Source organism: Canis lupus, chromosome X (assembly GCF_003254725.2).
Source record: "Canis lupus dingo isolate Sandy chromosome X, ASM325472v2, whole genome shotgun sequence".
In the NCBI taxonomy this organism is placed as follows: Eukaryota; Metazoa; Chordata; class Mammalia; order Carnivora; family Canidae; genus Canis; species Canis lupus.
This window is the reverse complement of record NC_064281.1, coordinates 46,687,960-46,701,063: the sequence shown is the minus strand read 5'-3', so window position 1 is coordinate 46,701,063 and position 13,104 is coordinate 46,687,960. Positions and strand designations below refer to the sequence as shown.

Sequence of the window (13,104 nt, the reverse complement as noted above, 5' to 3'; positions counted from 1 at the left end):
CTATTCTTATACAAATGTCTCAAAATGGATCAATATTTACTGTCCAAAACCCTCTCCCTCTGCCTTCTATTCCAGGCTTTCCCTCTATATCTTCATTCAAGCTATAATCCCCTTGTCTGCTATACTTTCTCCAGGTCTCTATCCCATTGAAATAATATTTTTATTTTAGCCTAAAGCTGCAGCCCCCCCTTCTCTGAAGAGCTACACTGATCTCTAGTTCTTCTAGGAACCTGAAATATAACTCACAACAAGCACATTAAAAAACATAAAAAACTCCAATTCATTTTGCAAATTTAATGTAACTCTGATACCAAAATATGATAACACACAATAAGCAAACAATAAAGCAGGATCTGCAAACAGATTTTTCATAGTGTGTCATCCTCAGCTGATTGATAATGTCTGTTTATACTGCTGTGTGGACAAAGATCCCAAGGATGTACCTTGGCTACTTGGGAAGAACTGCTGGAATTCATTAGCTGTATCTGCAAACCTGGGAAATAAAGCTAAAAACAACACCAAACAGGAACACATTTTAGCACCAAATATACTGTTTCCTCATACTTCCTTCATTGTCCTCATCTCCCTACCCAAACCTCCCCCTTTGGGGTTTCTTATAACATTTCCCAGTTCTTATGCCCATCCCCATGGGCCATGGCTGAGCAAATGTTGTAATTACCTGAAACCTCACTAGCCATAAGAGAAGCTACAGGCACCAAGTCTGGTGGCTCCACCACTAAAGCCAGCACCATTTCTCAGTCCACCGCCAAAGCCAGCACTACTGCTTGGTCCACTGCTGAAGCCAGTGATAGAACTGGGTCCACAATTGAAGCTGGTGCTGGTGCAGGGTTCGCCAATAAAGCCAGTGCTGGTGTTGGAACCACTGCCAAAGCCAATGATGGTACTTGGTCCTCTGTTGAAGCTGTTATTAGGGCCAGCACCAAAACCATCACTGATGCTGAGGCCACCACTAAAGCCAGCACTTGTGCCAAGTGTGCTGCTAAAACCAGCGTTGGTGCCCAGTCCATCACCAAAGCCATCATTTGAGATCAGTCCACCACCAAAGCCAGCACTGGTGTTCAGTTCACTACTGAAGATAGCACTGGTGCCTAGTCCACTACGAAAGCCAGCACTGGTGCTCAGCCCACCACGAAATCCAGCATTGGTGCTTAACCCATTGCCAAAGATGAAACCAGCAGCGGTACTGGATCCATCACCAAAACTAGCACTGGTAGCACCACTAAAGCAGGTGCTAGTGCTAGGAGGGCCACCAAAGCATAGGTTGGTGTTAGACATACTGCCAAAGCAGAGGCTGGTGCTGGGAATTCCACCAAAGCCAATGCTGGTACTGGGAGCAATGCCAGAGTCAGTAGTGGTGCTAAGCGCCCCACTGAAGTCAGCATTGGTGCTGAACATACTGCCAAAGCCAGAGATGGTGCTGGGTGCACTGCTAAAGCTAGCACTAGTGCTGACAGCACTGCTAAAACCAGCACTGGTGCTGAATGAACCACCAAAGCTGGCACCAGTGCTGGAAGAGCCACCAAAGCAGATGCTGGTGCTTAGTGTACCACCAAAGTCAGTGCTGGTGCTGGAAGAGCCACCAAAGGGGACACTGGTGCTGAGTACTCCATCAAAACCAGTGGTGGTGCTAGGAGAGCCACCAAAGCAGAAACTGGTATTAAGTGTGCCACCAAAGCTGGCACCAGAGCTGGGAGAGAAACCAAAGCAGACACTAGTGCTCAATGTGCCACCAAATCCAGTCCTGATGCTAAGTGCACCACTAAAGACTGAACTGGTTCTGGGCATACTGCTAAATCTGCTACTGGTAGTAAATGCACCATTGAAGCCAGTGGTGGTGCTGAGTGTGCCTCCAAAGCCAGAGCTGGCTCCACCACTGAAACTGGGACTGGTGCTAAGTGAGACACTGAAACTAGAGCTGACCCCACCACCAAAGATGGCACTGGTACAAAGTATGCCACTAAAGCTAATGCAGGCTTCACTGTTGAAACTAGAGCTGGTACTGGCTGCACCACCAAAACTAGTGCTAGTGCTGGGTATACCACTAATGCAAATGCTGGCTGTACTGCTGAAGCTGGAACTGGTCCTGGGTGTGCCACCAAAGCTAATGCCAGCTCTGCCACCAAAGCCACCACTGGGTCTGGGCGTAGCACTGAAGCTAATGCTAGCATTATCACTGAAGGTAACCCTGGTACTAGCTCCTCTGTTGAAGTCGATGTTGGTGCTGGCTTCGGCATTTTCTTGGGCTCTGGTCTCAATTTCAAATTAAAATCTGTTCCAGGACTGAGCATTATCACCTAACTCTTCCTTTGTTAGGCAGTCGATAGCCATGTCATCCCAATTCCAGGGCCCAGCCACAGCTTCTTCTCCAATCCTCATCTGGGATCTTGCCTCAGCCCTTGCCTCAGCCCTTGCCTCAGCCTCAGCCACAGCCACAGCTGCAGCTTGCACTTCCATCTCTACCGCCTGGTACTAAGCAGCCCAGTCTTTGATGTCTTTCTTCTGCATCTGAAATGGGAATGATAATATAAGGACAATAACATTTGTAACTATGTATTAATTACATACTATGGGCTTTGTATAAAACCAATAGCAGCAGTATTTTTTTTTAATTCTTAGTTTTCTGAGGCTCTATCATGGGTCAGTCCTGAGATCTAGTTTCAGCTCTGATAACTAAGGTGTTGTGTGACTTTGGACAAGTTACTTAACCTCACTGAGAAGATGGGAAATGATAAAAGAGTATGTTATGGATTGAATGTTTGTGTCCCCCAAGTTCATATGTTAATGCACCAGCTCCCAATGTGACTATATTTGGAGATTGGGCCTTAATGGAAGTAGAGTTAAATGAGGTCATAATGGTGAGGCCCTGGTCAAATAAGATTAGTGTTTTTATAAAAGGCCCTTTCTCTACTGTGTGAGAACACAGCAGGAAAATATTCATCTGCAAGCCAGAGGGAGAGGTTTCTTCAGAAACCGATCCTGCTGGACCTTAATCTGGGGCTTTCAGCCTCCATAACTGTGAGAAAATAAATTTCTGTTGTTTAAGTCACCCAGTCTGTAGTATTTTGTTATGACAATGCAAGAAGACTAACACAAAGTATGAAAAAAGAATGAAACAATGTAAACTTTATGTTCAGCAGCATTCTCAGACATCAGTGAAGTTCCATATGTTTATATACTAACTGCAGGCTGCCCTGTACCTGACCACCCTTGCACATAGTCTTCCCCAGCAAGGGACATCCAGTATCCTTAATATTACAAGTCAGGGAAGCTCTCCTATTACCTTGCATGAAAACTTGAGGACTTTCATCTTGCTAGTCTCATGGTAAGAGTGCAAGCCCCAGAATTCATATTCAGGTGATCTGCTGTTAGGGACCCTCTTGTACTCCAGGTACCTTGGAGAATGGAAATGAAACTTGCTTCTAACCAAACAAATCTATTGTGCAACCAATGGTACCAGGTGGCAAGCCCCTTCAAATACTAAACTCAGCTCCTACAACAAGGATTTCTAAGACCCTCCTTCCCTACACTCACTCCCAAACACAGTTTGTGGCATTGGTCTCCAATATTGAGTCATTTCCTTTTGGACTTGTGCAAGGCTGTCACTTGATGCTTCATAGAAGGCACGTATAGGGCATGATGTCACAGGAAGGCCAAAGTACCTTGAAACCTGTGAGGAGTAAGCCCAAGTTCCTGTTGGGTGTGTTGTAAACAGAGGAGCCATTCTTCAGGTACCCTGCTCTGAGCACACCCCAAAGCAATTGGCCTTTAGTCTAGCCCAATCCTGGAACTGTCCACTCATGGGAATTGTGGACAAGACTCAGTTCTAGGGCATAGGATGCCCATACTGCATCTAAAGCTAGTGTAATAAAAGAGCTGATTGAGCACTTTCTGAACCAGAGCAGCACACTCAGAACACTTCAGGGCCAGACAAAGCCTCCAAATGCCACTTACTTCTGCTTCACAAATTCGTCTGGGATGAGCTTCCTTATTTCCCCAAAGAGAGAGTGCCTCACCCTGACGATGGGAAAAATAACCCATAAACAGAGAAGAAAACTTCCCATATGAGGGAAGAGGCGTTTCTCAACATGGAAGAGACCTCTCTAGCACATATAGCAGTCCCAGTGAAGCCAGAAAAGTAGTGAACACACAGTCACTAGAAACAGTAAGTTGAAGCCAGATGGTTCTTTGTCAGGAATGCCCCTAAAGTTCTATCTTTTATCTCAGTTTGGAATGACATAGGGGTGGGAAAGTGCAGAGAGTTCAGGACCATTTACCCGTCCACCCAGGTCAGAACCCTGGACCCTCTACCCAGTCCAGCATCCCATTCCCACACCACCAGACCACCAAGCTGATGCAATCCTGGGACCATCCTCTCTTGCCAAACAACAACACGGACAGCAAGCACTGAGAGAGCCCAATCATACCCAGGGCGCAGCCCCAGCTTGCGCAGCACCTCCCAGATGACAGCTGCAAAGGGAGGCAAGAGGAGACAGGGACAGAAAATGAACATGTGGAATTCCAACTGTGGCCACCCATTCAGCTACATGCCCAGTCACTCGCCCTCACTGGACCAATTTCCATTCATAAAGATGATGCTAAGGAGCACCATGAGGAGACCTAGCTTTGGCGAATCCTTAACCCTAGGGAAATAACAAGGTAGAGAGAAGATTTATGTCCAGCAGCCATCTGCAAAAAACATATCAGCCAGCTCACTAGGCTGCCCTCTCCCAGATTCCTCACACATGACAGAATTCTTCCCAGTCTATACTTCAAGGTCTATGTGACGCTGAGCAAGGCACTTAGACTCTTGAGTCTCAGTCTCCTGTTAAGTAGAATGGCAAAATCCAATGCTCCTCTGCCCCAGGTTGCCAAAAGGATAGAAGAATGCCTATCAACCTGAAACAACCTAGGCACCCAGCTAATGTGAGTCCTTTCTTTCTCTCCCAAACTGACCCCCCTGCTCCAAGAGAATTCTAGGTACAGCCCCAGAGATGCTCCTATCCTTCAAGCATCATGATTCACCCATACCAGGAAGAACCACTCTACCAAAGCCAGTAGGAAGAGACAGGCAACAACAGGTCTGCTTTTCCTGAAAGCTTCTGTATAAACAGAAAACAAGACAGTAGGAATGCACTTCTCCAGGCTTCTATACTCTTTAGTCAATCATAATCAAGTACCACTACCATCTGCAGGGTTCCAACTATGTGATGAAGCTTAAACAGGGGCTTTTTAGGCCCTGACTTTCTGCCTCTCCAAGGAGATATGGGGAGAGATGACAGGGATGGGGTAGTGCCATAGACAGAAGCAAAGCCTCCCTCCCACCCCAGCCCTTTCCCAACTTACATTCCCAGTATGCCTGCAGAGAATTCCTGAATGCTGATGAGAATATGCAAGTTACTTTGCTTATCAATTTCTTTCAGATTGACTCAAAACATCTGCCAAGTAAAAATATAGCCTGTGAGATCACAAAATTCAACCTAGGCACCAGTGAGCTTCCTGAGCATCCCACAGTTCCCTGTGTAGCTAGAGTTTTGAGTGTATGTGAGAAATCAGTGAGATAATGCAGGTAAAGCACTTAGCTAAGTGGTCACCACTACAGAAAACAGGTAAGAAATGTACTATTATCAGCATCACCTTTGTAATTAGTGGGAATCTAGGGAGATAGAGAATGGAGAGTGAAATGGAGAGGTGACCATCTAAAATGCATTACAGGACACATCCAGCATCAGACAGCATCAGACAGAACTAACTTAGGAGGTTTGAGCCCAAAAAAAAAAAAAAAAAAAAAAAAAAAGGAGGTTTGAGCCCTAGCTGTGTTTTACCACTGGCTTTCAGTGTGACCCTGGGCTAGTCTATGTTCCTACTTATGCCACCGTTTGCCCAACTGCATAGTAATGGGGATAGAAAGTCCCTTTGAAAATTATATAGTCTCATTCATTTGGGGAATATAAAAAATAGTGAAAGGGAATAAAGGAGAAAGGAGAAAAAATAGTGAAAGGGAATAAAGGAGAAAAGAGAAAAAATAAGTGGGAAATATCAGAAAGGGAGACAGAACATGAAAGACTCCTAACTCTGGGAAACGAACTAGGGGTGGTGGAAGGGGAGGTGGGTGGGGGGGTGGGGGTGACTGGATGGCAGGCACTGAGGTGGGCACTTGACGGGATGAGCACTGGGTGTTATTCTGTATGTTGACAAATTGAACACCAATAAAAAAATAAATTTATTAAAAAAATAGAAAGTCTCTTTGATCTATCCCAGAAGGGTCATGTATGTCTTTGTTGAGTCAAGGCTTCCCCATTGTGCCCATCCCCCAGGGCTGCCCCTTCACTTTCTCCAGAGCGTAGCTTGCTCATTCAATGATCTCTGGGAAATATTCATCATATTCTTGGATGACATCCTTCAGCATGTCTGTAGGAAGGGAGAGGTGGGAGCAGCCAGGCTGTGCGGGGGCCACAGAACTGCAGCCCTTTTGCCAGCTTGTGGGGTCAGTGCAGTCTGAGTCCTGAACTGTGCTAATGGGAGATGCCAGCCATATCAGAATGTGAAGAGTAAGGGAGGATATATGAGAGAACAAAAAGGCTATAAAAGTAAATGGTTACCCCAGAGCAGAGGAGGGAGGGGAGTGGAGAGGAGATTTCAGGGAGGAGAGTTGGTATGACTCTACCTGAGCACTTGATGGGGATCTTTGGTCCTTAACCAACAGGTATTTCACCAACTTATTTGCCTGGGAGAAGAGGAATACATGGGGAGAACTCAATATGTTTTTAGAAAACTTGGAAGAATGACAGAAAAGAGGGAAGGTAAAGAAGAAAAGAGACTGGGCAGAATTGGATTCTTACCCTTTCTTGCAAAATGGCCACGTTTCAGGCTGGCAGAGGCCTCCAGCCCCATGGGATCAACCTGTAATTACTACCACCTCTCTCATCTCCATTCAGATGCTTTGACTACATCATCAAAAAGAAGGAAGGTCTAGAGTCACCAGATGAAAGGCTCTGTCTCCCTACCCTACCGTCTCCTGAAAATCTCCCAAACCCTTCCTATAGTGGGTTCTGACCATCCAATTGGCCAGATTGGACGGTCAGAAGTCCTAGATTTGTCTTCACTATCTTCTAGCCAGGAGTTTCATTTCCCTTTCAGGACAAAAGCAACCCAAGGGCAGGACCCGGGGTTCCTCCTCTTATTTTGGTCACCACTGATTTTGCTAGCTGTATACCTTGGACAAATCACTTCATCTCTCTGGGACTCAGTTTTTTCATCTATAAAACTGGGATCTATGGTCCCTAGATAGTAGGAGTTACTTTCAAAAAATAAGGACACAACCTGTAAGAGAAAACATAGCACATGGTAACTACTATGTAAATACAAGTTGAATTATAACCAGGTTGTAGCTAAGTGTATGGATGTATTATTTCCCCACCAATCCATGGATTGTCAGGGAGCAGGAACTGTATCATGTTCTTCTCAGCATCTCTCATAGCCTATCCAAACAGAGGGACTGGCTCAAAGCAAAAAGTCTCAATAAACTTTTATAGAACAAATGAACAAACCAGGAGCATAGGAATGGAAAAGAAGTGAAGAGTTAAGAATGGTGATGTCAGAGATCTCACCTTTTGGTTCCTCTTGCCCTGGGTCCTGGTTGTGGAGACTCAACTGGGCCAGGTAGTCATCTGCCAGGGCCTGGACAGCAGCAGCAACCTGAGTCTCAAGAGCACTTATGTTAGTCTTAAAAGTGGCCATCTTGGCCTGGGCCCGTTGGTCAACAATTTTAGTCTGACTTTCGGCTGTCTGTGCTTTAGTGGCAGACATATGAGCCCTGGACCCTCTCTTGACCTGAAAGGTGGCTGCTAGGGCTTGGTTTGTGACCATTTGAGCAGCAGATGGAGCCTGAGAGACCTCATAGGCAGAATTTGGGCTTCTATTGGCAGCCTTCTTGCCCCTGAATTTTGGGGGCCAGATAGCTGCTGCTGAGGCCTCAGTCTGCCTGGTAGCTGTCTTGGTATTTGGGGCCTCTAGGAGTTCAGTGTCAGTATTTTGGGCCCTCTAGGAGTTCAGTGTCAGTATTCGGGGCCTTTAGGAGTTCAGTGTCAGTATTTAACAGTTGCCTTCTTCGCTTTGGAGGTTTTATTAGATCTGATGCCAGCTGCTGTGGCATGGGTAGTGGCTGCCTCATTAGTAAGTTGGCCTTGGGTGGTAGCTGAGTGGGTGGTGGTTGGAGCCAATGAGATATCAATAGTACTAGTTATGGCCTTATCAGCAGCCTTCTTAGCTTTGGAAACTTCCGTAGGCTTAGTGAAGGCTGTCAAGACCTGGGAGTTGGCTGACCCACTGCTAACTGAAACCTGGATAGCCTGCAGGATGTCTGGTATAGAGCCTGCAAGAGTGCCTTGATCTGTGTAGTGACACTCTACTTACCAGTTGGAGATTGGGAGCTTTGGGTTGTCTTAGCAGTAATTCTCTTTGTCTTACTGGCTTTCTTAGGCTGAGCAGTGACTACAGAAGCCTGAGTATTGGCTGCTTCAGTGGTAGCTGAAGCCTGGTTGATCTGGGGGATGATAGGCAGATTTAAAGACTGCAAAGTTTATCCATTCATCTTTCAGTGGACACTGAGGCTCCTTCCACAGTTTGGCTATTGTGGACATTGCTGCTATAAACATCGGGGTGCAGGTGTCCCGGCGTTTCATTGGTTTATGTATACAATGGAATATTACTCAGCCATTAGAAACGACAGACACCCACCATTTACTTCGACGTGAATGGAACTGGAAGGTATTATGCTGAGTGAAATAAGTCAATCGGAGGACAAACATTATATTGTCTCATTCATTTGGGGAATATAAATAATAATGAAAGGGAATAAAGGGGAAAGGAGAGAAAATAAGTGGGAAATATCAGAAAGGGAGACAGAACATGAGAGACTCCTAACTCTGGGAAACGAACTAGGGGTGGTGGAAGGGGAGGTGGGCGGGAGGTGGGGGTGACTGGGTGACGGGCACTGAGGTGGACACCTGACGGGATGAGCACTGGGTGTTATTCTCTATGTTGGCAAATTGAACACCAATAAAAAATAAATTTATAAAAAAAAGAAACTAAAAAAATAATAAATAAAGACTGCAAAGTTACTTTAGGCTTGTTAGTGGCAATCACATTGGCAGATGAGACTGTATGGGCAACACGTATGGTCTTTGTAACAGCCTTAACGGGAGCATTCTTGATCTTGCTTTTCTTAGGCGGGTCAGCAACTGGTAGGTCCATGGCCAGAGAGTCCTTGGTTGCCGCCAAGAGGGTATTGCATCAGCAAGACACTGTCCTCTTCTGTGGTCTCAATCTGTATATCTGGAGGGAAGTGAAGCCCCAGGCTCCCAGGGGGAAAGAAGGGGGCCCTACACACTTAGAATTATGATCTGCTGAACCATCTGGCCTCCCTACAGTGCACCCTTTCCACAAAGGCCTCCTCTTCCTCTGAGCAGTGATTGAAGGGGGGGATAAAGAAAAAGGGAGGGAGCAGAAGATAAAGTCAGATAGGTTTTTCTCTCCTCCTTCATCTTGCAGGGAAAGACTGATACAGGATAAGCTAGGAAATTCTTCAACTACAGAGTAGTAAGGGGCTCAAGACCAGTAAATGAACTCAGGACTGGGCAGATGGCCTGGTGAGAATAGAGATGCCTCACTTGGAATGGGAGAATCCTATAATTGCGGTCATTTCTCCTATCCATTTTTCTGAAAGGCCGAGTAACAGCTAAGCCTGAGGCGAAGGGGCCTGAGTTAGGGGAGAATGAGGAGAGGGAGATTCACCAGACCTCTCGCTTATCCTGAGGGAAGAGGGAGTTTATCCAGCTTTGGCCCCCAAACGCTTCAACTGTTGGGTTCTCATACCTAGAAACCCAGACCACCTATCCAAACCCTAGCTCCTTTGCCTCTGAGATACCACAAGGCAGTTCTACAACCTCACCCCTTCATTTTAGACACGCTCCCTACTGCAGCTTAATAGTGCGCATGCGTGCCAGCTGGAGTGAATGAGTTTTGGTGGTCCGGAAAGGCTGATAATCTCAATCCCACAGACGCCTCTGCTCTCAGAGCAGCAGAACAGCTCGGACAAGCCCTTGACCCACTCTTCCTAACTGCAACGTATTTCGATCCAGCCCTTCCCCCAACACCAGCTGGCTCCCACTGCAGTACTGCTTTGCACTGCCCCTTCCCTAAAACCGCCCATCTCTACTCTTCCACACTGACACGCACCACCCCTTCCCGATAGGACCTTCTGCCCCCTTCTTTTTTTCCCCTTTTAATTTTTTTATATAAATTTATTTTTTATTGGTGTTCAATTTGCCAACATATAGCATAACACCCAGTGCTCATCCCATCAAGTGACCCCACAGTGCCTGTCGCCCAGTCACCTCCACCCCCTGCCCACCTCCCCTTCCACCACCCCTAGATCGTTTCCAAGAGTTAGGAGTCTCTCATGTTCTGTCTCCCTTTCTGATATTTCCCACTCATTTTTCTCCTTTACCCTTTATTCCCTTTCACTATTTTTTATATTCCCCAAATGAATGAGACCATATAATGTTTGTCCTTCTCCGATTGACTTATTTCACTCAGCATAATACCCTCCAGTTCGATCCACGTCGAAGAAAATGGTGATATTTGTCGTTTCTAATGGCTGAGTAATATTCCATCGTATACATAAACCACATCTTCTTTATCCATTTATCTTTCGGTGGACACCGAGGCTCCTTCCACAGTTTGGCTATTGTGGACATTGCTGCTAGAAACATCGGGGTGCAGGTGTCCCGGTGTTTCATTGCATCTGTATCTTTGAGGTAAATCCCCAGCAGTGCAATTGCTGGGTCATAGGGCAGATCGATTTTTCACTCTTTGAGGAACCTCCACACAGTTTTCCAGAGTGGCTCCACCAGTTCCCCTTTCTCCACATCCCCTCTAACATTTGTGGTTTCCTGCCTTGTTAATTTTCCCCATTCTCACTGGTGTGAGGTGGTATTTCATTGTGGTTTTGATTTGTATTTCCCTGATGGCAAGTGATGCCGACCATTTTCTCATGTGCTTGTTGGCCATGTCTATGTCTTCCTCTGTGAGATTTCTGTTTATGTCTTTTGCCCATTTCATGATTGGATTGTTTGTTTCTTTGCTGTTAAGTTGAATAAGTTCTTTATAGATCTTGGAAACTAACCCTTTATCTGATAGGTCATTTGCAAATATCTTCTCCCACTCTGTAGGTTGTCTTGTAGTTTTGTTGACTGTTTCTTTTGCTGTGCAAAAGCTTCTTATCTTGATGGAAGTCCCAATAGTTCATTTTTGCTTTTGTTTCTTTTGCCTTCATGGATATATCTTGCAAGAAGTTACTGTGGCCAAGTTCAAAAAGGGTGTTGCCTTTGTACTCCTCTAGGATTTTGATGGAATCTTGTCTCACATTTAGATCTTTCATCCATTTTGAGTTTATCTTTGTGTATGGTGAAAGAGAGTGGTCTAGTTTCATTCTTCTGCATGTGGATGTCCAATTTTCCCAGCACCATTTATTGAAGAGACTGTCTTTCTTCCAATGGATAGTCTTTCCTCCTTTGTCGAATATTAGTTGACCATAAAGTTGAGGGTCCACTTCTGGATTCTCTATTCTGTTCCATTGATCTATGTGTCTGTTTTTGTGCCAGTACCACACTGTCTTGATGACCACAGCTTTGTAGTACAACCTCAAATCTGGCATTGTGATGCCCCCAGATATGCTTTTCTTTTTTAAAATTCCCCTGGCTATTCGGGGTCTTTTCTGATTCCACAGAAATCTTAAAATAATTTGTTCCAACTCTCTGAAGAAAGTCTTTGGTATTTTGGTACGGATTGCATTAAATGTGAAAATTGCCCTGGGTAACATTGACATTTTCACAATATTAATTCTGCCAATCCATGAGCATGGAATATTTTTCCATCTCTTTGTGTCTTCCTCAATTCCTTTCAGAAGTGTTCTGTACTTTTTAGGGTATAGATCCTTTATGTCTTTGGTTAGGTTTATTCCTAGGTATCTTATGCTTTTGGGTGCAATTGTAAATGGGATTGACTCCTTAATTTCTCTTTCTTCAGTCTCATTGTTAGTGTATAGAAATGCCACTGACTTCTGGGCATTGATTTTGTATCTTGCCACACTGCCAATTTGCTGTATGAGTTCTAGCAATCTTGGGGTGGAGTTTTTTGGGTTTTCTATATAGAGTATCATGTCATTGGCGAAGAGGGAGAGTTTGACTTCTTCTTTTGCCAAATTAATTGCCTTTAATGTCTTTTTGTTGTCTGATTGCTGAGGCTAGGACTTCTAGTACTATGTTGAATAACCCTGCCCCCTTCTGCAGTACTTCTCAGCCCCTCCCTTTCCCTAAGATGCCTGTTCCCTCCTCTCTCCTGTGCAGTCCTGCACTGTCCATTCCCCAAACCTCTCCCCCACTTCATGTTTGCAAGTGACTGCTCTCGCCCTTTCTGCGACAATACCCTACCCACAAACCCAGTGGTATTACGCTTTTGTGTATTCCTTGTTCCCAAATAGTACCAGGTTCTTTCCCTTCCCTTTTCAAACTAACACCTAGCTCCTCTTTCCTTCTGGCTGAGCCTGGTCACTTTCACTATTCAAAGGGATTCTGCTGCTCATTTCTAGGTCCTGATCCCTACTTTCTGTGACCCAGTGCGGACCCTGTCCCCTTTTACCAGTCTACCAGATTCCTGCCATAGTTTATCTCCCTCCCAAATTGGGTCCTGCTCCTTTCTTTTACTGCCTGAACTATTGCTTTATCTTCCCAGAGTCCAAACTGGGTCTGTGTCTCTCCTTTCTGCGGCCAGAACAGAGACCAGATCTCTCCATTATAAGGCCCAAAGGGGATTCTGCCCCCTCTATCTCCCATACGAACAGGGTCCAAGCACCTCTAAACCCGATCACATTAATGCAGTTAGCTCCTGAACATGTAGCAGGTTTTCTTCAACTTAGGGTGTGTGGAGTCAAGCACATTGAAGCCATTGCCCAGAGGATCCCACAGGGTCTTCACTGAAGCTGGGCACCATAGCTCACCTGTCCTCTGGAATCCAGAAGGCATC

General features: G+C 45.5%; 1 protein-coding gene and 1 non-coding gene across 2 annotated transcripts; both read right to left on the bottom strand.

Moving 5' to 3' along the window:
* Positions 1–585: 585 nt before the first annotated feature.
* Positions 586–9,734, bottom strand: TRO (trophinin). Its single transcript, XM_049107416.1, is given in 11 exon segments — positions 586–2,526; positions 3,302–3,413; positions 3,973–4,035; positions 4,446–4,488; positions 4,582–4,661; positions 5,365–5,456; positions 6,350–6,429; positions 6,686–6,709; positions 6,712–6,745; positions 6,861–6,965; positions 9,690–9,734. Coding segments are annotated over 11 exon segments (2,514 nt in total). The 3' UTR covers positions 586–690.
* On the bottom strand, positions 3,644–3,772 carry LOC112673304 (small nucleolar RNA SNORA11). Its single transcript, XR_003144727.1, has one exon. It is a non-coding gene; the product is annotated as a small nucleolar RNA SNORA11 (small nucleolar RNA).
* Positions 9,735–13,104: the final 3,370 nt, after the last annotated feature.